The sequence below is a fragment of the Tachysurus fulvidraco genome, chromosome 15 (assembly GCF_022655615.1).
Source record: "Tachysurus fulvidraco isolate hzauxx_2018 chromosome 15, HZAU_PFXX_2.0, whole genome shotgun sequence".
NCBI classification, from domain to species: domain Eukaryota; kingdom Metazoa; phylum Chordata; class Actinopteri; order Siluriformes; family Bagridae; genus Tachysurus; species Tachysurus fulvidraco.
Genome location: NC_062532.1, coordinates 5288674 through 5316604, shown reverse-complemented (window position 1 = coordinate 5316604; position 27931 = coordinate 5288674). Strand labels below are relative to the sequence as shown.

The 27931-nt window shown below is 37.3% G+C and overlaps 2 protein-coding genes and 1 long non-coding RNA gene across 5 annotated transcripts in view; 2 read left to right on the top strand and 1 right to left on the bottom strand.

The window, feature by feature from the left end:
- The window catches only part of LOC113659134 (carcinoembryonic antigen-related cell adhesion molecule 5-like), a 569148-nt gene that overhangs the window by 319504 nt on the left and 221713 nt on the right, over window positions 1-27931 (bottom strand). The window lies entirely within an intron of this gene.
- On the top strand, window positions 1547-27931 carry LOC113659137. Its single transcript, XM_047801218.1, has 7 exons — window positions 1547-1683; window positions 4956-5270; window positions 5577-5819; window positions 21271-21588; window positions 23216-23458; window positions 26507-26623; window positions 26799-27931. The coding sequence occupies exons 1-7, from the start codon at window positions 1629-1631 to the stop codon at window positions 26840-26842; spliced, it is 1335 nt and encodes a 444-aa protein (XP_047657174.1). The 5' UTR covers window positions 1547-1628; the 3' UTR covers window positions 26843-27931.
- On the top strand, window positions 7882-8665 carry LOC125138897. The gene is made up of 3 exons (XR_007138016.1): window positions 7882-8184; window positions 8356-8466; window positions 8650-8665. It is a non-coding gene; the product is annotated as an uncharacterized LOC125138897 (long non-coding RNA).

Below are 27931 nucleotides of genomic sequence, written 5' to 3'. Positions count from 1 at the left end.
GCTAACCCAGGATATAATATTTCTCAGGAATAAAACCGTTTAAAGTTTAAAACATGAAAGCTTTTGAGCACACAGTTTTGCCTTTGTATTTACCAGGGTATGAGTAGTGACATTAATGCTGATGACTGTTAATTACTGTAACTGTTGCTTAATTCATTATTTTCAATTCAATTTACTGTATGTGTATAAGCACTTCAACAATGGACATTGTCTCAAAGCAGCTTTACAGAAGTATAAAAACAGAATAAATATTTTCTAATGTTTTTTTAAAAAAGACAGACTCACTGGTACATTTTGGCAGTTCAGTGACTGACGTCAGGCATGACTGACGTGATATTCGACATGACAGGTGACTTTTTCAATATGCATTTTATCCAGTACGAGAGTTTTGTTGTTGCCCTCCAACTGAGTGTTTAACGCAGAAGTCCAGCTGAAGTAAAGGTTGTCTCCAGGTTTGTCTTCCCCGAGGAAGAAAAGGTTTGTCTTCCCCGAGGAAGATAAACACCTCGGGATGAATTACTATGGACACCATAACAAATAAACACAAAATCAAAGCAAAATCATACAAAGAAATTAGAAGGACATATATATCACAATATATATATATACTTCTGCATTTTTAATTAAATGAAGCCTCATTTGAATAAAAATATTAAACTGTAAAATGAAATATTGAGAGAGACTATAGTTATAGTTAATATATTTTTTATTGATCATGGCTTGAATCTCCGTTAGAAGGCACTTCCGCAGCCCCTACCAGTTCATGCCCTGGAAGGGTGCCTTTTGGCTGCCGGGCCCAGAACCATACAGACAGATCTGCTCACCTTACGCATTGGCTGTCATATGAACTTAGATCCCTTAGAGATAGGAGTTAACGCTTCTGTGTTCTTCCCAACTACAAACTGCCTCATTCAGGCCCACCTAGTGTAAGAGTAGAGCTTCAGGCACATAATCATGGAGCAAAACCTTGCTTTGGGCATATCCTGTCAACACAAGCATTTCACCATTCCCTAATATTATGGAAAGGTTTTAGCAAATCGGTTCCCATTTCTTTTTCTCTGTGATAAAATGACATTACAGTATACTATAATTTTAGCAGCTCAAACAGAGGGTTAAGGGCCTTTTGCATTTTAAAAAACAGTGAAAACAGTTTATTTATTATAATGTGCAAAAAGAACTAAATATGTGAAGCAGGACAACCCTAAACAAAAACAAAAGGAATGAAAAGATACAAACATGAGGACAAGGATGAGACACACTGTAGCATCAACAGTAACAAGACCAAGACACAATGAGAAAACAGGAACTTAAATGATGTGGCACTAAAGAGATAATCCAACACAGGTGTATGTGATCTTGGGGAAAATGGAAACACGACAATGATGAGATCTAAAAAGGACCAGGCTGTTGTGAGAGTGTGAAAAATATTTACCCAGACAAGACGAACAAACCACAGCGTTGCTTTACCACTTCTAAATCAAGGGGTGTAGATGGTGTATGGAACATCCTGTTTCTCAGTAAAGTATTAATAGTTCTGTAAAAGAAGCTTCATGTTGCTTTTGTAGTCGTTCATCACTCAGGTCCAAGATCTCCATCAAGTACAGAGAGAGGATTGTTCTCTGGACAAAATGAGAATACAGGTCATTTTTGGAGTCCTGCTGATCTACAACCACGTTGTCATGGGTAAGTTTTATCCTCTAATAATGCATGATTCATTTATTTACTACATGTGCAGTTGTACAGTTTCTGCTTTATGAAATGAGAAATGGTCTAAATGTAGTTTAAACCTGTGAGATCAGATATCAGTAAATCGGTCAGCTTTTAATGAACACTTCCTGCACTTCAAAAGTAGAGAATATATATATATATATATATATATATATATATATATATATATATATATATACTTAAATATATTTTTTTTTTTTTTTTCTGTGAATACATTGAGGAGAACTTTTCTGTGAACTTTGTCATGCAAAATATCATTTAGGAAAATATAAATAAATTCTAAGAAACTGAAGACTTCCACAGGCACTAAAGTGTCTAATATATATTTTAATATATAATACTTGTGGTCCTATTGTTTAACCCTGTGTCAAATTTTCTTTTCCATTATTTACGTGTGATAGACACGCTTATCCAGAGCAATGTACAAAAGTGCTTTTAAGTCTCTGTCATTAAATATATTGCTTTATAACCTGCTTTACTAGGTTACAGACTTAAGATACCATGACCCTAAAAACAATGTTGAGTCAGTCAGCTCTGGTCTGGTATTCATCAGCAATCAGGTCTGTGCTGAACTCAGAGTTTGTGAAGACCCATTAGTTCCTCTCGGTTGCACTATTATAAACTTTTGCAGAAATGACATTTTTTACATTTACATAATTTCCTGTCCAGTGTCACCCAATTGAGGATGGGCTCCCTTGTGAGCCTGGTTCCTCTCAAGGTTTCTTCCTCAGGGAGTTTTCCTTGCTGCCACCACCACCAGCTTGCTCATTACTGATAGGGATAGATATATGGTATTTTAAAATGTAAGTTAAAGTCTTCAACCATCGTTTGCTGTGCTCAGCTGTGCAGACCACTAGGAAAAGTTCATTCCACCACCTTTTTTTGCTTTGTAGGCAAGCATCAGTGTTTTGAACCTGGCTATATGAAGCCAGTGGAGGGATCGCAGCAGCAGGGTGGCATGCGAGAATTTCGGCAGTTTGAAATCAAGTTGTGCACCTGCATTGTGGATCATTTGCAGAGGAAGAAATGTGTTTAGAGTTAGACCTGCCAGCATTGTGTTACAGTAGTCCAGTCTTGAGGTGGCAAGAGACTGAACAAGTACCTGAGCAGCATGTGTGGATAAGAATGGTCGAATCCTTCTGATGTAGTAGAGAAGGAACCCGACAAGAGCGTGTCACATTAAGGACGTTCGAGGAAAAGGACAGATTGTCCGTGGTTACCCCAAGGTTGCAAGCTGTGACTGAAGGGGCAATCAGATCGTTATGCAGGGATGTTGCAAGATCGTGAACAGGAGATGAGTCACCTGGGATGATCAGCAGATCAGATTTGCTGCGATATTATGTCTGCCTGACATGCTGAAATCTGAACAGAAGCTGTTATATCTGAGGGCAGGAAGGAGAAGACAAGTTGAGTATTATCAGCACAGCAGTGGTAAGAGAACCCGTGTGAGGAAATAACTTTACCAAGAGAAGAGATTGAGTATACAGGGAAAAAAGGAGAGAACCAAGTACTGAGCCCTGTGGGACATCAGTGCAGAGTCTGCATGGAGCAAATGTCACTCCCCTCCATGTTATCTGATATGAGCAACCTTCCAGTAAGGAAGCAAACCGTTCCCATGTAAATGATGGAAAAGAAAACTGGGCACAGGGTTAAATAATAGGATCAGTATTATTATTTCAGTCAGGACCACTTTGTCAAATGAGCATTTATTAGGTGATAGCATACAGTTAGTGTTGTAGATATGGTTCTGTTCTGGGCAAAAATTCAGGCGCCCGTCCGTGCACATGCATGGACAGAGCAGGGAGAGCAGCAACTAGAAAATAGAATAGACCCCCGTATAACAGAACCATTAAATATGTATAGTATTAATATGCTCACATACATGTTTTAAAAAAAAATTATATATATATATATAGCGAGAGCAAGAGAGAGAAAGAAACTAATATGTGATGAAGGTTTATAGCGTAAACTGGTAAACGGGGTTGGAGGAGGGAATTTAATTCGCAGCAGCAGCGATGCGCTAGAAGCGGCTCGGTGAATGGGAATTTAAATGGTTGGATAATATGGATGTCGTAACACAGTAAGGGTGTTACACAGCATCAGTGTTAAGATGTAGATTAAAAAGGAGTCTAAAGCAAGTACCATTTACACAGTACAGCTTATGGCTGGGCAAAATGACAAAAATCTAATCACAATATTTAATTGAAAAACATACATCTGCACTATTTTATTTATGTGTATTTACTGTAAAATCTGCCTAATATTTTACATTCATGTATATACAGTTAGGGTTAGTTGACTTGTTTATTCAGCTTGCACGTTTTTTTAATGCCATAACCTTATAAGTTTCTACATGTTGTTCCTTTATAACAGTGTCTGCACATTTTCTTTCAATGCCATAGCCTTAGAACTATTTACTTCAACATCAATGTCCACACATCTCTGCAATGCTATAGCCTTCATATCTATTAACTGTACATTATATATAAACATGCTGTACATTTACAGTCATATGCAAAAGTTTAGGAACCCCTGACAATTTCCATGATTTTCATTTATAAATATTTGGGTCTTTGGATCAGCAATTTAATTTTGATCTATCAAAAAACTGAAGGACACAGTAGTATTTCAGTAGTGAAATGAGGTTTAATGGATTAACAGAAAATGTGCAATATGTATCAAAACAAAATTAGACAGGTGCATAAATTTGGGCACCCATTCCATTTTGTTGATTTGAATACCTGAAACTACTTAGCACTGATTAATTGGAACACACAATTGGTTTCGTGTGCACAATAAGCCTTGAACATCATAGACAGGGGCATCCAAACATGAGAAAAGGGTATTTACAGTAAGTTGGCCAATTGCAAGTTGACCTGAAAACAAAGATTGTTCATCATTATGGTTTAGTGGAAGGCTACAAAAAGTTATCGCAGAGATATAAGCCGTCAGTGTCCACTGTGAGGAAATGGAAGACCACAGGCGAAGGATGGTGAGAACGGTCAAAAACAGTCCACAGACCGCCTCCAGAGACCTCAACAACAGTTTGCTGAAATATCATTTATTTAATCTTTACTCGACTGATGTTAGAATGTTTTCCTGCCATTTCAGTCCGAAATAAAATTTCACTTGGAGAAGATACTGTTTTGAAGTTTACAAAGATGAGAAGTGTGTTTCAGTTTACAATACTATTAACAGAATGCTGATGATTTTTTCTTCCTCTGCAGGTTCACTGTTTCAGGATCATGTCTGTAGATTTACTCAGAGTAATCAGTGTTATGTAGCTGTGGGACAACAACTGTACCTGCAAATGCCGCTGGAGGATGAGTTTGACCTAAATACCACTAGTGTAATTTTAAGATATAGAAAAACCCAAAGTTCCCCACCAACACCAAATCACTCAAGATGGCAGTTTGTTAATGATAGTAAAACTATGATACTAACCAGTGCAGAGAGGAATGACTCTGGAACATACACTTTAAACATCTTTGATGTAGACGGGAGAAGTAAAGGCAATTCTACTCTCCAGGTGAACATTGAAGGTAGGACCACACAACCTCTAATCACATCACACTACAAGTTCATAAATGTATAAAATATAAACATTTATAGACACTATAGTATCTCTCAAGATTTTGTTTTATGTTTTCATATTTATTTATGCAAATGCATCTAATTAAAAATGCAGAACTATATAGATTAAGAAAAACAATTGGTGTTTTAATGTTAGAAACGAATTATTTTTTGCCATATCTATTTGATATGTTGTTGTGTTTCTGGTTTGTTCTTTTATTTCTGGTTTAATAATGTGTTTAATTTATTCTGATGTGTTTGTCTCTAATCTACAGCTCAGGTGTCCTCAGTGAAAGTGTCCTACAGCTGCTTGTCCTCTGGAGTCATGAAAGTGACCTGTTCTGCTGATGGAGACAACCTTCACTTCAGCTGGACTTCTGACTTTAACACACTCCCTCAACTGGAGAACGGGACCAGCACTGTCACACTGGAACAAGACCAACAAGGAAACATCACCTGTCATGTAGAAAATCATGTGAGCCGTGACCACGATACTGCTGAACTCCACCAATGTCCTGGTGAGTCTGTCTTTTATAAAGAAGGATTTAATGAACAAAATTCCAATGCAGCAGTTTGTGAACACAGAGACAAAACAGCCAGATCCAGACACATCCTGAGGACAGCCTTGACTAATCCTGTCGGTCCCCATATACAGTCTTTAATCATCTGATAATTTAATATATAAAATGTACAGTATATAATGTTTGTGATGCATACAGTATATATAATATAATATATAACATAATAGAATAGAATATAATATAGAATATAATAAAACACTTTGTATTTTGTATATAAGTAAATTCGAGTCTTTGGATGATTTTGGTGAAAAATGCTAATTTAATGGTGAACAGATTTTTAAATGAAAGTAAAAGTTTGCTGAAATATTTATTTATCACTTAATCACTGATTCCATTTTGTCCAAATAAAATTCAGCAAACAAGTAAAGCAGTTGCCAATAATATTAACAGAATGCTGATGATTTTTTCTTCCTCTGCAGGTTCACTGTTTCACATCACACTCACACAGACATTAGTGATTAACCCCACACACTCACACAGACATTAGTCATTAACCCCACACACTCACACAGACATTTTTGACTAATCCCACTCAAAAATCTCATCAGTCATCTTTTACTGAACGCACAAAAGTGTAAAATATCATTTAACACCTTCATAAATCAAACAATATTTGGGTAGAAAAATCTTTATCACTGATGCTGTTATCTGTATTGATTGTTATTTTTTTCTATATTAAATTAAAATAAGTAAATCAACTGAGAAAATAAAAATAGACAGGTTTGAAGTTTACACAGATCAGAGGTGTGTTTCAGTTTACAATAATATTAACAGAATGATGATGATTTTTTCTTCCTCTGCAGGTTCACTGTTTCAGGATCATGTTGTCTGTAGATTTAAACAGATTAAACCGTGTTATGTAGCTGTGGGACAACGACTGCACCTGCAAATGCCGCTGGAGGATGGGTTTGAGCTAAAGACCACTGGTTTAATTTTAACATATAGAAAAAAACAAAGTTCCCCAACAACACCACATCTCCCAAGATGGCAGTTCGTTAATGATAATAAAACTATGATACTAACCAGTGCAGAGAGGAACGACTCTGGAACATACACTTTATACATCTATGATGTAGACGGGAGAAGTAAAGACAGTTATACTCTCCAGGTGAACATTGAAGGTAGGACCACACAACCTCTAATCACATCACACACACACACTACAAGTTATTTCATACATGTATAAAATATAAACATTTGTCCACACTGTAGCAGACATCCCAAGTGTCCCGGAAGTTCCTATATTCCTAAATTCATAGCGGCTCCCTGATGCCCGCAAATTAGAACGATCTCCTGGAATCTAGAGCGAACTAGCAAGAGCGCGCATGCGCGACAGAAACTGTGCACCAAACCTTGGCGGAGTGGGGGGTGGGAAGAGACCTTGCGTGTGCGTGTTAGCGTGTGTGCGTCATTAATTAATTAACATTCGGAATACCTCCCGGAAAATACTTTTTGCAGGTTGGGATGTCTGCTATAGTCTCTTTCAAGATTTTGTGTTATGTTTTTAGATTTATTTATCCAAATGAGGCTCCATCTAATTAAAAATGCAGAAACGTAAATAGAAACCAAACACCAAAAATACAACCAAGGCTTTTAATGTTATTAGAAATGAACATGTTTATTTCTCACATATATATTTGAGTTTATGGTTTGTTTGTTTTTTTCCTCTGATATTTTTGGTTTGATTATATGCTTGATTGTCATGGCTTCTGTAGTAATTCATCCTGAGCTGTTTATCTCTAATCTACAGCTCAGGTGTCCTCAGTGAAATTGTCCTACAGCTGCTTGTTCTCTGGAGTCAGGAGAGTGTTCTGTTCTTCTGATGGAGACAACCTGCACTTCAGCTGGACTTCTGAATCAATCACTCGGTTGGAGGACGACAACAAAACTCTCGTACTAGATAAAAGCCATAGAGAACAATTCACCTGTCTTGTCGAAAATCACGTCAGTCGTGAGCACATTTCCATTAAACTCCCGACATGTATTGGTGAGTTTGTCTTTCTAAGTAACAAATGAATCTAATACTGTAAACTTTTAATAATAAATATCACTAACACTATTGTGCAGTGCTTCTTACTTTCCTGCACCATCCACTTTATTAGAAACACCTGTAGACAGTCACGAAGTTTTCTAATCAGCCAATCATGTGTTTGATTTCTTTGACTTTTATTGTGGCATTGTTGATGGTACCAGATGAGCTGCATAAACTCCAGATCTTGTGGGAATTTTACATAAAACAGTCTCCAAGTCTCTCATCAAAGTGTAAAAACAATGCCATGGTTAAAGTCATAAAGACCAATAGGTGAACATTAAGAGATGTTCTTTACCTGCTGTGCTGCTGACACATATTTCCAGGTGTTCCTATTAAATTGGACAGTGTGTTAATTAGCCCATGCTGTCTGTGTTGATTTTACTTGATGGTCTACTTTATATGAGCAGTTGTGCTTGTGCTCTCTCTCTCTCTCTCTCTCAGATTTCATGATTGTGTTCGTGTGGCTCTTTGAGGTCATCATCCTGCTGTCTGTGTTATTGGGCACACTGTACATTTACCCCAGAATCTCCAGGAAACCGAGGACACCAGAGAGTAAGACTTTAATACTTTTTAGCTTGGAATATTAACATATTAACAAAGTCCATATTTGATTGTAAAGTATGTGCTAAGACGTAAAAACAGAAGACCAGGAACAACTAGAAAACTGAATGTCTAAAACTGATGTATTGTCTAAAGCTGATCAACTGAGCTTTATTTTTTCCATCCAAATATCAGGACCAGGAAGCTCTGTAACCCTGAACAAGGATTAGAAGAGGCAGTCTGTGGCTGATCTCCTCTATATGAGCAGGCATCATTCTCCATCTCATCCAGACTAAAACCTGATAAAACTGTAACCATTACCATAACAGTGTAACAGTGCTATCTGCTTACCGACCTTGCTATTGCTCTCTGTTTTGGATTATTTGCTGTGTTTTAAAAAAATAATTCAGCCTCATTATTCATATATCATACTGAGTGCTAATGTTGTTTGTTTTACTTCTAATTTTCTAACCACAATGTAATGCTTTGATGCTACAAAGGCAAAAACTTAATACAATATTCAATGTTTTTGATATGTAAATCAAGTTTTAAATTTAAGTCCTATGTAATGAATATGTAAATGCTGAAATAAAACCTACACACTCATGTGGTCTAGACTGTTCTATTGTCTCTATATACCGTAGCATTAAGGAGGAACAGTGACAGGAAGAACATCACCAAGTCAAGTCAAGAAGCTTTTATTGTCATTTAAACCATAGCTGTTGCAGTACACAGTGAAATGAGACAACATTTCTCCACGAGACAACAACCATTTCTTTAGTTTTATCAACATTCAGAGACTTGCTGATGAGACCCACCACATTCGTGTCATCGGCGAACTTGATGATATGGTTCGATCTGGGCATTGCTGCACAGTTGTGAGTCAGCAAGGTGAACAGCAGTGGACTGAGCATGCAGTCCTAAGGGGCTCCAGTACTCAGTGTGGTGGTGCTGGAGATGCTGTTCCTGACAGAGGTCTCCCAGTTAGGAAGTCCGGGATCCAGTTGCAGAGGAAGGTGTTCATTCCCAGCACGCTCATCTTCTCAATTAGGTGCTGAGGGATGATTGTGTTGAATGCTGAACTAAAGTCTATGAACAGAATTTGTACGTAAGTGTCTATATTGTCCAGGTGGGTGAGGGCTACATGAAAGGCTGAGGCAATGGCGTCGTCCATAGAGCAGTTTGGACGATATGCAAACTGTAGGGGGTCCAGTGAGGGTGGTAACTGGGTCTTGATGTGCCTCATGATGACCTCCTTAAAGCACTTCTCAAAGCATGGTCTTCCTTCCCGCTACATTGTTCCGCAACTGATTTTAGAAGTCATTCAGTGCATCTGGGAGGGAGGTATCACTATCACAGGCAGGTGAAGCTGTCTTGTAGTTCACCTGTACTGCGCCGGGTTTCTCCGCTGTCCTGGAAGTGGCTGTGGATTGTCTAGGCTTGTGTGTGCTTTGATTCTATGATGGCTCGGGACAGTTTGGCCCTTGGCTAGGTCTCTAGGCTTCAGCAGCTCACACACTTTAGCAGTCATTCGTGGCTTCCGGTTGGAGCGTGTGGTGATGGTCTGGGAGACGGTCACATCATCAATGCACTTGCCTTGCACAATGCACATGTAGCTGGTCACTGATGCCGTGTACACCATCAAGAAGTGCAACCAATGACCATTGATTGCATACATATTCTATGTTCTACATATTACATATTCTACGAATGATATCTAATTTAGTTTAAAAAATCTAACTAGGAATCGTATCTTAAGAGTGATTCACGACCAATCTCAAAGCAATTCTGAGCAAGGAAAATACAAACGTATATCTTAGAGAGGTGGTGTTTTATGACACATATGACATTATGGTCTAATATAAGCTTCACTTTGTCTCTATGTTAAGATATTTGAGGCTATATCATGTAGGGACTATAGAATATACTATAGATGTTATCTCTATTATTATTTTTCACAAAAATAATCCCTACATGATCTAATGTGTAGCATCTATCAGAATTTAAATATTGTACATTTCTTCTCCTTCTTCTGAAGAAATTCTTAAGCCTCTTAAAAGTCCTCCTCATTACACCTAAAACTTTTTGATCCTTTTGAGCTCTTTTTAGGGTTAAGATGCTTTGCAAATAACATATTGCAGTAACCGGGGTAGATTAGTAAACCCTGGACTCTTGAGCAGGAGCCTTTCCCAGGGGACTCAAGATGGTGGACAGTCTGGATGAGCAAATAACCCATGGTAGGGCACACACACACACACACACACACACACACACACACACACACACACACACACACACACACACACATACACAATAGACAGTTTAGACATTTTAAAGGGCATATGTTTGTTGTCAATGGTTGCCCTTCTTGATGACATTCTTCCTGTCACTGTTCCTCCTTAACTGTATGCTACAGTATATACAGACAATACAACAGTTTAGAACAAATGAGTGTGTAGGTGAGTTACATTAAAAAAAATACTAAAATCATTAATAATAACTAAAACAGATTTTATTTCAGCATTTACACATTCAGTACATAGGACTTATTTAATATTTTATTAAATTGTTGCCACTGTAGAATCACAGCATTACAGTGGGCTTAAAATATAAAGGCGATGTTGTCACTAGGTAAAAGCCACTGGATAGCAGTGTTATTCATTATATAGTGTAATTCATTATTTTCAATTCATTTTACAAGCACTTCAATGATGGACATTGTCTCAAGGCAGCTTTACAGAAGTATAGAAACAAAAGAAATATTTTCTAATGTTATTTAAAAAAGACAGACTCACTGGTACATTTTGGCAGTTCAGTTGAATTGTAGGCATGACTGACGTGATATTCGACATTACAGGGGACTTTTTTAATATGCATTTTATCCAGTACGAGGGTTTTGTTGTCGTCCTCCAACCGAGTGTTTGATTCACAAGTCGAGCTGAAGTGCAGGTTGTCTCCATCAGCAGAACAGAACACTTTCCTGACCTCCGGGAACAAGCAGCTGTAGGACAATTTCACTGAGGACACCTGAGCTGTAGATTAGAGATAAACACCTCGGGATGAATTACTACAGACGCCAAAACAAATAAACACAAAATCAAAGCAAAATCATACAAGGACATAAGGACATCACAATATATACACTTCTTCATTTTTAATTAAATGAAGCCTCATTTGTATAAAAATATTAAAATGTAAAAAGAAATATTGAGAGAGACTATAGTTATAGTTAATATATTTTTTATTGATCATGGCTTGAATCTCCGTTAGAAGGCACTTCCACAGCCCCTACCAGTTCATGCTCTGGAAGGGTGCCTTTTGGCTTCCGGGCCCAGAACCATACAGACAGATCTGCTCACCTTACGCATTGGCCGTCATATGAACTTAGATCCCTTAGAGCCAGGAGTTAATGCTTCTGTGCTTTTCCCAACTACGAACTGCCTCATCCAGGCCCACCTAGTGTAAGAGTAGAGCTTCAGGCACACAATCATGGAGCAAAACCTTCATGGATCAAACCAGGGCATATCCTGTCAACACAAGCATTTCACCTTTCCCTATTATTTTGGAAAGGTTTTCCATGAAGGTTTTAGCAAATCAGTTCCCATTTCTGTTTTTCTCTTTTTTTTATACCCAGCTCCAAAAATATAACGTACCTGGGACCATGTTTCACCAAAAGAAATAAAATGACATTATACTATAATTTTAGCAGCTCTAACAGAGGGTTAAGGGTCTTTTGCATTTTAAAAAAACAGTGAAAACAGTTTCTGTAGGAATGGACATGTGTTTAAAACATCTGGATTTAACTTAGAGATTAAAACATTGACCCCCACTGCTCCATGTAAATCTTTCCACTGTAAATCAGCTGTTCTCTTTCTAAGTGGACATTTATAAAACACTCTCCATGCCGGCTTAGTGTCATCTAAAACCCAGATTGTCCCTCCACACAGTGTCTTTCCTCCCATCCAGCTTTCTCTTATTTACAGTTTTTACACAACATTTGTAAATTTCTTTTCCTTTTGCTTCATAGATCGGTAAAACATGTCCTTTGCCTGCTTCAAGGTACAAACCATTAAAACCATCAAGCTTTGGTAAAAGTTCCAGTTCTGGGAAAGGATCGCCTTTATCCGCTGTTTCAAACACTTCGTGGTGTTCCTTTAATAAAAACATTTCCTCTTTTGACAACTTGCTGATCATTTGTTGACGTTGATTTCAGTGTGTCACTGTGACCGTAGCCTGAGGTCCATTAAAAAGAAAGTTTAATCACAACTAAGCCACTTATTTTTTGCAAAAGAAAATCTCTTCATATAACCGAATCAGATCCGATAAGGTATTTTTGTACTGTTTGAAAATGAAATGTTGTGATTCTGCTCCGAATGTCTACTAGGCCCTGCCTTCTTTTTTCCATAGGGAGGAAGAGAACACTCTGAGGAACCCAGTGTAATTTGTCCCATACAGAGTTGACTAGTGCTGCTTGAATTTTTTCAACAAGGCCACAGTTAAGCTAGGCGATGCCACAGTGTTGAGTCTACTAGATTGTTGGCCACCAGTACCCTCCCCCTTAGTGACATGTTCGCTTTTAGCCATTCCCAGTTTTTTAGTTTACCTTCTATTTTTCCTACTACTCAGTCCCAGTTTTTCTTTTCATCATGTAAATAAATCCCTTTGTCTCTGAATTCTTTAGTCCACTGGCTAGTTTTGGTAAACCGAAGGTCCAATTTCCTATTGCAATAGCTTCACTTATTCTCCAGTTGATTCTCGATAAGGAAACTTGACTAAAATCAGAAACGACTTTTTCTAAAACCTTAATTGTGTTTTGATTTATTACTAAAACCATAACATCATCTGCCTACGCAGATAAAACATGTGGAGCATTAAAACCAGGAAGAATAAAACCATTAATGACATTTGTATTCTGTGTAAAAACAGTCCAATTGATAAAGTGTACAACATATATGATAAAGAACAGCCTTGTCTGAATCCCCAATTTACATTAAAAGAAGCACTTAACCCTCCGTTGATCTTGAGTACACTTTCAACATCCTGGTACATCACCTTTATCATTGCTATAAGACTGGAGTTGAGACCAAAAGCCTCTAGCGAGGTATTGGTGCTCAACCCTGTCAAAAGCTTTTTCTTGATCCAGTGAAATCAGTCCAAGGTCAATTGCCAATGAGCTGGAGGCGTCCAAAATGTCCCTATTCAGAGAAACGTTATCAATGATGGATCTATTGGGCACACAGTATGTTTGGTCTACCCGTGTTATAGAATCCATGACATCTCTAAATACGGTTAGCCAGTGCTTTGGACATTATTTTGTAGTCCGTGCAGAGCAGTGACACTGGACACCAGTTCTTAATGTCCTGTAGCTCCCCTTTCTTGTGGAGAAGTGTAATTACACCTCTTTGGATGCTCAGGGGTAGACTGGGGTAGTTCACGGTGGCCTACAGCTCTTCCAGAACCAGGGCAGCGTTGCCTTCCAGGGCAGCGTTGTCCTCTGGGGAAAACTTTAGGAGTCCTCTGTGAAATCTCTATAGCAGCTCTTCATTGTCACTCTATTCACTCTCGTACAGATCTCTGTAGAAGTTTGTGGCATACCGTCTGATGTCGTTACTGTGTGTTATGTGTTGCCCATCCATTGTGCATTAAAAGCTTTATTTTTCTTTGCAGTTCTCAAAATGTCGTCTGTCTCCTGTGGACTCAGATAAAGCCTGGAATTCCACTATATCTATCTCCAGCGCTTTTGATTACTTGGTGATGTCCCTTGTGACGTTGGCAGTGTACTTTTTTCCTTTATTATGGTTGTTGCTGAGTCCACAAAGCTTTGTTTGTCACTGAAGTGCTAGTCTACTCTAACTCCTTTCATATTCTTTATTTTTTGGAGAAACCTTTTAACCTCTTTAGCTTCATACTGTATGTACATATTTGTTTGTTATTTTGTTTTTCCTCATCACTGTTTCTTGACTGTTTATGATTTGTTTTTACCTGTTCCATTTGATCTGACCACAGTGAAACCTACATCTGTGATCAGATCTGTGTTGTCTGTAGCTACTGACTCCTCACTACTTTGATTTTTGACTGCCTCCATTTTCTGTTTTGGATTGTGATTAACGTCAACTTTTGGATTTTCTTTTCCTGTCTCCATCTGTTCTGCTTCTGCCTCAGTTATTTCCTCTTCTTCTTCTTGACCTTCTGTGTTACTTCTTTGCTGTTTTAATTCTTCCTGACTTTTTGTCTGTACACTGCTCCATTCATTGACCTGCTTTTCTTATCAGGGTGTCTTTAATTACAACCCCTTTAGTGACCACAATCTCAACTGTGTGAATCTCATCCACAAACATCACCACAGCCTTGTTCATGCGGGCAGCAGAAAAAATGCTCTTCCTGCCGATTAGCTTAGCTACCGCTGAGGCGCCTCTTCTACTGTGCCCGTGACAGTCGGTAACAGTTTAAACCAATGCTTTCGCGTCGGGATTGTAAAAGCCGCTACCGTGTAACGCTCACACACACACGCGCGCGCACGCACACACACACACACACACACACACACGCGCACACACACACACACACACACACACACACACACACACACACACACACACACACACACACACACGCACACACACACTACTCGCTACACACCACTCAGTGCTCACTCAAATCATACAACATAAAGAAACAAACAAAAAAAGAGTTTTGACTCATACCTTCACTACACGCACACACGCGCATGCGCAGACACACACACACACACACACACACACACACACACACACACACACACACACACACACATTGCAGAGGACTGTAAGAGACTACACATCACTGACCACTATTAAATGTGTACAACAAAGACATTAAAGAATCTATAATTTTTTTTCCTGTTTAAATGTAATGCATCAGTTGCCATTTTAAATCCATAGTATTTTGTAACAGTGTACATAGTGTTAGTTACTTCAATGAAAAAGCGTTTTTTTTTTTTTATCACATATACATTACAGCACAGTGAAAATCTTTCTTCACAAATCCCAGCTTTGGAATTTGAGGTCAGAGCACAGGGTCAGTCACGATACAGCACCCTGGAGCAGGGAGGGTTAAGGGCCTTGTTTAAGGGCCCAACAGTGGCAGCTTGGCATTGCTGGGGTTTGAGCCCTAATAACCCTGAGCCCTAATAACCCTGAGCCTTAACCACTAGGGTTGACACACTCTAAAAAATGATTCATGGGGTTAGTTTGTAAAACTTAAAATAAACAACATTTTCAGCATAAAATAATTAAGTTTGTAATATGTACTTGTAGAGTGTGTGTGTGTGTGCCCTGCGATTGGTTGGCACTCCGTCCAGGGTGTATCCTGCCTCGATGCCCGATGACGCCTGAGATAGGCACAGGCTCCCCGTGACCCGAGAAGTTCGGATAAGCGGTAGAAAATGAGTGAGTGAGAGAGATATGTACTTGTACTGGTGAGTTGATAACTCATTTTAATAAGTCTTTCAAAATTAAAATAAAGAATACTGTCTTAACTTAATTATATATCGATTTTGAACAAACACTTTTACCTTCAAATAACAACAGAAAAATATTAAGTTAGTGAAACTTGTATATCTAGTGAGCATCCTTTAAAAGCTGAGTAAAGGCGGAATTTGCCCGGACGTGTTTTGCTGCCAGAGAAGGACTACTAGTAGCCGGAGAAACAGGAGAATCGAGGCTATATAGGTAAGTTAATATTTTTGCTTTGTTTTAATCTCAGCAGCTACCAACTGTATACACAAAAAATTTAAACTAAAAAATACTTTTGAGGTGTTTCAGAAAATAATTCTTGAGCTGGATGGTCTGAAAGCTAGCCCGAAGGTAATGTCTTTAAACAATAAACTGTTGTATTCCTGAAATGTTTCATGTAAAAGTTTTGTTGTGCATACACGTACAGCAGCTGTAATTTTGACAATTTTTTTTACATGAAGGTTACAGTGTTGTATTTGTTTGAGACTTTATGGGGGCTGTAGTTTATGTGATGAAGGTAAAATTTAATACTTTGCAATAATATAAAAAAACGAAGAAAACTTTCAACTAGGTGGACCCAATAATCTGGCAATTTCATGTTCCCTGTGATTTATTGTTATTATTTTATTTTATTCTGATATGTACCTACCAGGTTACTAAGAAAATACTTGATTATTTACTTGACTTTACTTGAAAAATACTTTAGTCCTGGATAATTATCGTTTTGTCAAAGCATTGTTAAAACCTTTTCGTACATAAGTTGACATTGGTTTTATAATAAACCAGTTTCATCATAAAACTGGAATTGCTGTGTTATTTCTCTTGATTGAAGTGAAATAAGTTACTTGTACTCAAAAATATTAAGTTAACAATTTGCATGGACATATCTTAGTAGAATGGAATCAAAATAAAGAAGTTAGAATAGCTTAAATTATGTAATTTGACCACTTAATATCACCAAAACTTTGAAATTAAAATTAAGTTGTTGTACTAAACAAATTGGGTTAGTCTAACTATAAAAGGTTCATGGTATCTACTTAATAATGAGTTGAAGCTACTTAAAAAGATGCATGCAAATTGTTACCTTAATTTATTTAAGTCATATTTGAGCTTAAATAAATTAATATTTATAAATATAATATATTTATTTTAGCCAGCGTTTTATTTTTTAGACTGCACCCGTCCCATGAAATACGGAATCGTCCCGTATTTACAGGCAAAATGACGCGTCCCATATCAAATCAATACGGGATGGGATTTGTCCCGTATTTTACATAGGTCCACATTATACAGCATCCCATGCAAATCAACCCCCCGCAGTGTGTGGAGACGCGTCCTATTCTGCCCCGATCGGGTAATACTCGTTACCATGGTTGGTTTGATTGGTTTGTTTTAGGGTTACAGGCCGTGAATCACGGCCAATCAGAGTCAGAGGAGGGCGGGACGCCGCCTCGTCGGTTCTTTTGACAGCGTCAGAGTGACAGAAAATCCATATGAAACGATGGCATCATTAATAAGCTGAACCTCATCCAAAAAGTCAGCATGGATGAACATTATGATGAATGCACCACAGCAAATAGCATTCTGAAGGGGCTCAGAGATAGTGCAGAGGATGAATGGAAGTCCAAAGATGTGTCTGCCAGGTGGGTGGCTCTCTTTCAAGTAGCTAACCTGCCTAACATGCTGTCCATCATCAGCCACATCTTAAGCATCCCAGGATCCAATGGTTATGTGGAAAGGATCTTTTCTAGAATGGAACAGGTGCTCTGTGGAGCTCATTAGGAGTGAGCTCTTGATCACTTTTAACTTTGAACAGTCCTGTTCAGAGTTTTACGGTAGCTGTTTGAAAGACAAACAGCTTCTCAGTGCTGCAAGGAGTGACAAGAAGTACACTTATAAAAGAAAGTAGGCCTGACATGCTCCAATACTGCACACTACTACTTCTGGTCCACTGATATTCACTGATACACTGATGTACATCCACTGATTTTAATATGTTCATGATGTCCATGGAAGATCTTTTTCAAGTGTGCAAGTTATAATTACTAAGTTATGGATCTGTTAATTTAATAATAAGTTAATAAAATATGGTTCACATCTCACAAGTTCCTCCAAAAGCTTATTTTTTGTGTTCTCAGTCACACTTGGCGTATATTTATTATTGTCATAGTTGTGTATTCAATATGACCACTTGATGGTAAGTAAATTCAATAGCAGATATCTTATTATAATGTCCATTGGTAACAATCTTAATATTTTTATGAATACATGTTTTAAGTTATGGTATACTACTACTGGCACGCCATCGGAACTGTGGTCATAGAGGGGTGTGGCCCCCGCTGCGGCTGGCGTCCCTTATTTTTCTGTATTGAAGGTGGCAACCCTAGCTACCACAACCCTCACATCTCTCTCTCTCTCACACACACAGACACACACAGACACACACACATCACCGAATCAGTACTCCCAGCACAACAAAGATATCTTAACAAATATCTTTGTTCTTGTTTAGAAATAAAGGTTTAAATGTAAATAAGCAGAAATATCTGACTACAGTATATAATATTTAAAATTATTAAATGTACCATAAATTGGGCTTAATATTTAAAAAAAAAAAAACATTTTGCTACTGTTTTTCGTTTGCTTTTCCGATATTTCTTGTTGCAGTTTTCAGTGTTGAACCCACACAGCTGCAGCTTCCTAAGCAGCTCACACACTGAGTTGCTAAATTATTTTAACACCAACATTTCAGCTTCTCTTAAAAAAAAAAAGCTGTACATAAGAAGTGTCAGTTTTTTATGAGGCCGTTTTCTACCTTTTTTAAGTGTTACGTGAGTGAAATATATGATCAAAATGTCTAACATCGGCTATAGATGCATTTTCAGTTTATGTCTAAAACTTACTATTGAATTGATTTAGATTTCTGTGGCTTGAATTTGTTAATGATATTTTTTTTTTAAATATTTTATTTATTGCCAAATAATTTTATTATTAATGTACTGTATTATCTATCACTATATACGACTAGAGCGCATTTCCTTTTTGTTTTCTTTGAAATAATGCCAAAAAAAAGATTTTGTTCAGTTTGACTGTGTTCATGTGTGTGTGATTTTGTGCGTTGCGTGTGTGTGAAATTGTGCTTTAAGAATTAACACATGGGGTTTTACACCCCTGTTAACTCATGGGCAGAAACTTAGTTGATCAGTCAGCTAAGTCAATGTGTTTTTTTGTTGTTTTTTAAAAGTGTACATATACATTTCAAATTTGTTCTATATTGTAATAAGGAATGGAGAACATATTGCTGTAACTCTCCAAAACATCTGTTATTATATTTGCTTTTGAATAATACAATAATAAGTTATTATTCTAAGTCTCTCAGCTTGTGTTCCTGGTGAAGAGCAATTGCCGTGCTTGTTTCCAAAAAATAAAACAATTAAATGAAGAAATAAAGAAATAAACGATGAATCACTGATTTTTAATAATTTTCACATTTATCTGAAATAAACATGGAAAATGTTAAACTCCGGATATCAGGATTAAATGGATGGATAATACTTACAAACAAAGGCAGATGTAAGTGCAGATTCTATTCATTATAATGTGCAAAAAGAACTAAACATTTGAAGCAGGACAACTAACTATAGAACTATAACTTAAATGATGTGGCACTAAAGTTATAATCCAACACAGGTGAGCGTGATCATTGGGGAAATGGGAAACACAACAATGATGAGACCTAAAAAAGACCAGGCTGCTATGAGAGGTTTATAGACCCTGTATGATCATGTACTTTAAGTATAAGCGAAAAAAAATATTTCCACAGACAAGATAAACAAACCACAGCGCTGCTTTACCACGTTCAAGTCAAGGGATGTAGATAGTGTATGGAACTTCCTGTTTCTCAGTAAAGTATTATTAGTTCTGTAAAAGAAGCTCCATCTTGCTTTTGTAGTCGTTCATCACTCAGGTCCAAGATCTCCATCAAGTACAGAGAGAGGATTGTTCTCTGGACAAAATGAGAATACAGGTCATTTTTGGAGTCCTGTTGATTTACACCCACGTTGTCATGGGTAAGTTTTATCCTTTAATAATGCATGATTCCTTTATTTACTACATGTGCAGTTGTACAGTTTCTGCTTTATGAAATGAGAAATGGTCTAAATGTAGTTTAAACCTGTGAGATCAGATATCAGTAAATCGGTCAGCTTTTAATGAAAACTTCCTGCACTTCAAAAGTAGAGAATGGTTTTTTTTTTCTTTCTGTGAATGACTTCATCAAAACGTGAATAAATTCTAAGAAATTGAAGACTTCCAAAGGCACTAAACTGTGTAATATATATTTTAACATATTATAAATCTGACCCTATTGTTTAACCCTGTGTCCAATTTTCTTTTCCATTAATTACATTTACATTTACAGCATGTGACAGACACACTTATCCAGAGCGATGTACAAAAGTGCTTTTAAGTCTCTACCATTGAATACATTAACTCTGGGCTGTCTGTGTCGAATGTGCTGCTTTACAGCCAGACTGGTTTAATAGAGATAAATATAAATTTTCTTTTAAACATTGTTTTTCTATATTTCTCCAAAGCTCCTTTCTCACATTTTTTGGGGGTCTTTATTTTCTGTGTTTTCATGCAAATGGTGCATTAACTATGTCATGCAATTTTGCATTATTTGTAAAATAGACTTTGGATGATGTTGGTAGAAAAATTCTACCTCAGAGAAACACTTGCACAACAGTTTTCTGAACTATCATTTATCCTTTAATCAACTGTGATGTTAGAAAGATTTCCCTGCCATTTTAAAATAAATAATAAAGATAAATTTTATCGACTGTGTTTAACGACAACGACATTGACGATATGTCACGGCGTCATGCTAACTGCTAACACATCTTGTAGGAACAAATACTAATAAAACCTCCATTATACTAAAGAACGCGGGTCACTATAAACACTGTAACTTAGTACTGTTGTCTTCAATACTCTAAACCTCGATAATCTTCGTTGAAGTATCTTTATCGCACAAGCTTCACAAAACACAACACTACACTCGCCATGAGCTCTCTCTCTCTCTCTCTCTCTCTCTCTCTCTCTCTCTCTACTGATGTACTTCTGGGAATGCAAGTTGGATTACTTGTCAAAATAAAAGTATTACAAATACAATCACTTAAGATTATATATAAGTATATTCATATTACATATGTGAATAATCACTTGGAGAAGATGCTGTTTTAAAGTTTACACAGATCAGAGGTGTGTTTCAGTTTACAATAATATTAACAGAATGCTGATGATTTTTTTCCTTCCTCTGCAGGTTCACTGTTTCAGGATCATGTTGTCTGTAGATTTAATCAGAGTAATCAGTGTTATGTAGCTGTGGGACAACGACTGCACCTGCAAATGCCGCTGGAGGATGGGTTTGACCTATTGTCCACCTTGTTAATTTTAAGATATAGAAAAACCCAAAGTTCCCCACCAACACCACGTCTCTCAGGATGGCAGTTTGTTAATGATAATAAAACTATGATACTAACCGAAGCAGAGAGGAGCGACTCTGGAACATACACTTTAAACAACTTTGATGTAAACGGGAGAAGTAAAGGTAATTGTACTCTCCAGGTGAACATTGAAGGTAGGACCACACAACCTCTAATCACATCACACAGCACACTACAAGTTATTTCATAAATGTATAAAATATACACATTTATCCACACTATTGTCTCTATCAAGTTTTTGTTTTATGCTTTCATATATATTTATGTAAATGAGGTTCCATCTAATTAAAAATGTAGAAATACTTACAGTACATACTTATCAGATTAACAAAAAAAATTGTCATTTAATGTTGTTAGAAATTATTTCTTATTTTGCCATATATATTTATGAGATTACTTTGCTGTGTTTCTGATTTATTCTTGTATTTCTGCTTTGATAATTTGTTTAGAATTTATTCTGAGGTGTTTATCTCTAATCTACAGCTCAGGTGTCCTCAGTGAATATGATCGGCATCTGCGTGGCCTTTGAAGTCTTGAAAGTGTTCTGTTCTGCTGCTGGAGACAAACTTCACTTCAGCTGGACTTCTGACTTTAACACACTCCCTCAACTGGAGAACGGGACCAGCACTGTCACACTGGAACAAGACCATCAAGGAAACATCACCTGCCATGTAGAAAATAACGTCAGCCGTGACCACGATACCGTTAAACTCCATCAATGTATTGGTGAGTCTGTCTTTTATAAAGAATGATTTGATGAAGGATATAATATCATATAATATAATATAACTCTTTGTATTTTGTATATAAGTAAATTTGAGTCTTTAGATGATTTTGGTGAATAATGCTAATTTAATGGTGAACAGAATTTTAAATAAAAGCCAAGAGTTTGCTGAAATATTTATTTATCGCGTAATCACTGATGCCATTTTTTCCAAATAAAATCCAGCAAACAAGTAAATCAGTCGGAGAAGATAAACACAGAGTTTTGAAGTTTACACAGATCAGAGATGTGTTTCAGTTTACAATAATATTAACAGAATGCTGATGATTTTTCTTCCTCTGCAGGTTCACTGTTTCAGGATCATGATCTCTGTAGATTTACTCAGAGTAATCCGTGTCATGTAGCTGTGGGACAACGACTGCACCTGCAAATGCCCAAGGAGGATGGGTTTGACCTAAAGACCACTAGTTTAATCTTAAGATATAGAAAAACCCAAAGTTCCCCACCAACACCACGTTTCCCAAGATGGCAGTTTGTTAATGATAATAAAACTATGATACTAACCAGTGCAGAGAGGAACGACTCTGGAACATACACTTTAAACATCTTTGATGACAGAGACGGGAGAAGTAAAGGCAGTTATACTCTCCAGGTGAACATTGAAGGTAGGACCACACAACCTCTAATCACATCACACAGCACACTACAAGGTATTTTATAAATGTATAAAATATAAACATTCATCCACACTATAGTCTCTCTCTTTATATTATGTTTTCATATTTATTTATGCAAATGAGGTTCCATCTAATTAAAAATGCAGATATGTTCATGTGTACTTTTACAAAAATCCAGGATTTTTGAGGTTAGAATTTAAAACTTTAACAGACAGTAAAGAAGCTCTCAAGATAAATTCATTGTTCCTCTACTTCTTTCTGATTTGAGATTATCTTCATGTGTTTCTGATTTGTTCTTGTATTTCTGCTTTGATAATGTGTTTAGTAATTTATTCTGAGGTTTTTATCTCTAATCTACAGCTCAGGTGTCCTCAGTGAAAGTGTCCTACAGCTGCTTGTTCTCTGAGGTCTGGAAAGTGTTCTGTTCTGCTGATGGAGACAACCTTCACTTCAGCTGGACTTCTGACTTTAACACACTCCCTCAACTGGAGAACGGGACCAGCACTGTCACACTGGAACAAGACCATCAAGGAAACATCACCTGCCATGTAGAAAATCATGTCAGCCGTGACCACGATACTGCTGAACTCCACCAATGCATTGGTGAGTCTGTCTTTTATAAAGAATAGAATAGGGCATAGAAGCCTTTATTATCGCCACATATACATTACAGCACAGTGGAATTCTTTTCTTCACATAGCCCAACTGAGGAGGTTGGGGTCAGAGTGCAGGGGCAGCTATGCTACAGCACCCCTGGAGCAGGGAAGGTTGATGGCCTTTCTCAAGGGCTCAGCAGTGGCAGCTTGGCTGTGCTGGGCCTTGTACCCCGATCCTCCGATCAACAACCCAGAGCCTTAAACAGTTGAGCCCCCACTGGCCCTGGCAAGAATGATTTGATGAACAAAATTCCAATGCAGCAGTTTATAAACACAGATCCCAGAAACATCCTGAGGACAGCCTTGACAAATCCTGCCTGTCATAAAGTCTTAAATAATCCCACCTGCTCCTTCATAATATTTGATTTCTCATTGTTGCTCCTCTATGAGGTTTAACTCCCACTTTTAACAGACACTACTGAGTAATTCTCTTTACTCATCCACAGACATTAGTGATTAACCCCACACACTCACACAGACATTAGTGATTAACCCCACACACTCACACAGACATTAGTGATTAACCCCACGCACTCACACAGACATTAGTGATTAACCCCACACACTCACACAGACATTAGTGATTAACCCCACACACTCACACCAACATTTTGGACTAATCCCACTCACAAACATCTCATCAGTCGTGTAAAATATATATTTTTTATCATTGAATGCCTTCATCAGTCAAACAATATTTGGCTAGACAAATCTTTATCACTGATGCCGTTATCTGTATTGATTGTTATTTTTTCTATATTCAATTAAAATAAGTAAATCAACTGAGAAAATAAAAACTGACAGTTTTGAAGTTTATACAGATCAGTGGTGTGTTTCAGTTTGCAATAATATTAACAGAATGCTGATGAATGTTTATTTTTTATACATTTATAAAATAACTTGTAATGTACATATTAACCAAACAACATAAAACAATCTAGGCTTTTAATGTTGTTAGACACTTACATGTTTATTTCTCACATATATATTTGAGTGATTGTTGCAGTTTTTTTTATCTCCTCTGATAATTTTTGGTTTAATTATGTGTTTGATTGTTATGGCTTCTTACTTTCCTGCACTGTCCACTTTATTAGAAACACCTGTAGACATTCATGAAGTTATCTAATCAGCCAATCATGTGTTTGATTTCTTTGACTTTAATTGTTGCATTGTTGATGGTACCAGATGAGCTGCATAAACTGCAGATCTTGTGGGAATTTTACATACAACAGTCTCTACGTCTCTCATAAAGGTGTAAAAACAATGTTTCAACCCAACATTCATGCCATGGAAAAGTCATAGAGATCAATAGGTGAACATGTTCTTTACCTGGTGCGCTGCTGACACATACAGTATTTCCAGGTGTTCCTATTAAAGTGGACTGTGTTTTTTTATGTTGGTTTTGTAGAAGCCAACATTCTGTTTTCCTATTTAAGCTTAGACAAAAATTTATCAAGAGTAACTCCTGCTAGGGCTTTCGAGCCACATACACCAAATTTGGATATGTTGTAGACCCTGGTCTGATGTTTGTTGATATTACTTTTCTAAGCGATCTGAGTTCCGGTACTTCCGGTACCGGGTCTCAAATTGGCCTTTTTTCCCATAGACTACATTATAAACTTTGGAGATTTATAACTCGGCAAGCTTTCGAACTATCTACACCAAACTCGACCGGCTCCTTTAGTGTGATACTCTGAACAAAGTTTAATTTGGTGTATCGACTGGCCTTTCGGTTGTGCCGCAGCCCCGCTCCCAAAATATGCAAAATCAAAAAACTTTTTACAACATGGACATGTGACATATCAAAACACTCAGAAAAATGAGGGGAACTTCCTCATGGGTATTCTGATTACATCACCTGACATCACATGAAAATAGTTTGCACAACATGGGCATGTGATATATCAAAACACTCAGACCAATGAGGGGAACATCCTCAGGAGTACTCGGATGATGTCACATGCTCGTCTCCACTTGCCTCCAAAAGTTTTGGCACCCTATCCTTCTGTCCACTTGCCTCCAAAAGAAACACAGACCCTTATTTCCACTCGCCTCCAAAAATCACCGGCCTTTGCAAATACTTGCACCGTCAAAGCCAACATCAAAGTTTCTCATGACGAACTTTTACAAATCTAGTTAGCCCAAGCTGTCTGTGTTGATTTTACTTGATCTGCTTAAAATGAGCAGTAACAAATGAAACTAATACTGTAAAACCTTTAATAATAAATATCACTAACACTATTGTGCAGTGATTCTTACTTCCCTGCACCATCCACTTTATTAGAAACACCTGTAGACATTCATGAAGTTATCTAATCAGCCAATCATGTGTTTGATTTCTTTGACTTTTATTGTTGCGTTAAAAATAGTTAGACAATAGTGTGGATGAATGTGTACATTTATGAAATAACTTGTAGTGTGCTGTGTGATGTGATTAGAGGTTGTGTGGTCCTACCTTCACTGTTCACCTGGAGAGTAGAACTGCCTTTACTTCTCCCGTCTACATCAAAGATGTTTAAAGTGTATGTTCCAGACTCGCTCCTCTCTGCACTGGTTAGTATCATAGTTTTATTATCATTAACAAACTGCCATCTTGAGAGACGTGGTGTTTGTTGGGGAATTTTGAGTTTTTCTATATCTTAATCTTAATCTTGCATTAACTGCAGATCTTGATGGGAATTTTACATACAACAGTCTCTAAGTCTCTCATCCGGTTTGAAAACAATGCCATGGTTAAATTCATAAAGACCAATAGGTGAACATTAAGAGATGTCCTTTACCTGCTGTGCTGCTGAAACATATTTCCAGGTGTTCCTATTAAATTGGACATTGTGTTAATTAGCCCATGCTGTCTGTGTTGATTTTACTTCATGGTCTACTTTACAGTATATGAGCAGTTGTGCTATCTCTCTCTCTCTCTCTCTCTCTCTCTCTCTCTCTCTCTCTCTCTCTCTCTCTCTCTCTCTCTCTCTCTCTCTCTCTCCCTCTCTCTCAGATTTCATGATTGTGTTTGTGCTCATGTGGCTCTTTGAGGTCATCATCCTGCTGTCTGTGTTAGTGGGCACACTGTACATTTACCCCATAATCTCCAGGAAACAGAGGACACCAGAGAGTAAGACTTTAATACTTGTTTGCTTGGAAAATTAACATATTACCAAAGTCCGTATTTGAATTTAAAGTATTTGTAAATATGTAAAAACAGAAGACCAGGAACAACTAGAAACCTGAAAGTCTAAAACTGATGGATTGTCTAAAGCTGATCAACTGAGCTTTATTTTTTCCATCAGAAAAGCCAGGACCAGGAAGCTCTGTAACCCTGAACAAGGATTAGAAGAGGCAGCCTGTGGCTGATCTCCTCTATATGAGCAGGCATCGCTCTCTGTCTCATCCAGACTAAAACCTGAGAAAACTGTAACCATTACCATAACAGTGTAACAGTGCTATCTGCTTACCGACCTTGCTATTGCTCTCTGTTTTGGATTATTTGCTGTTTAAAAAAATATATTAATTCAGCCTCATTATTCATATATCATACTGATTGCTAATTTTGTTTGTTTTACTTCTAATATTCTAAAAAAAATGTAATGCTTTGATGCTTCAAAGGATTAAATTTAATACAATATTAAAGTTGTAAATCTAAGCCTAAGTCTATGTAATGAATGTGTAAATGTTGAAATAAAACCTACACACTGATGTGTTCTAGACTGTTCTATTGTCTCTACATACTGTAGCATACAGTTAAGGAGGATCAGTGACAGGAAGAACGTCACCAAGTCAAGTTAAGGAGCTTTTATTGTCATATAAATACACAATACACAAAAGACAATACACAAAAACAGTGTAAATACTGTATGTTCAATCAATATTACGTGTGCAGAAATACTGGAAGGAACACATTAGTATCAAAGCAGCAGTTACATGAGGTATTGTAAGGTATTGTATTTTTTTATGTTTTACTTCTAATTTTCTAACCACAATGTAATGCTTTGATGTAACATGTATTTTGTTATGCGAATCTATTCCATGCATTACGGTATTTTCTCCGTGTGTGGAGAGAGCGCTGATTGGAGCAGGGAACAGTGTAATGGAGAGCGAGATCTGAAGCACTCGTCAGTAAAGACTCTGCAGTGAAATAGTTGTCCGTGTCGTTCCTCTTAATAGCAAACATAACAGTTGCGACGAGGATGAGATAGGATGCCCCAGTGCATAGAATGAGCAAGAAAAACTCCAAGAAAAAAACTGTATAGAAGAGGAAAGTGAACTGTTGCGAGTTGAACGAAAGTGCATAGAGGCTCGTTGAAGCAGGGCGACATCTAGAGGACGAAATGATTACAACAGCCACGAAGGTAAAAGCCTGTCTGTTGACATTCACTGTTCGTAATTAACAACAAAAACAACAACAAAACAAAACAAAACAAAA

What these genes read in the sequence shown, in the direction of transcription:
- LOC113659137 (XM_047801218.1), top strand. Translation starts at nt 1,629, where the DNA reads ATGAGAATACAGGTCATTTTTGGAGTCCTGCTGATCTACAACCACGTT. An exon ending in TCTCCAGGTGAACATTGAAG is followed by an intron (nt 5,271 to 5,576) that starts GTAGGACCACAC and finishes TCTAATCTACAG; the next exon opens with CTCAGGTGTCCTCAGTGAAA. An exon ending in TGAACTCCACCAATGCATTG is followed by an intron (nt 23,459 to 26,506) that starts GTGAGTCTGTCT and finishes CCTCTCTCTCAG; the next exon opens with ATTTCATGATTGTGTTTGTG.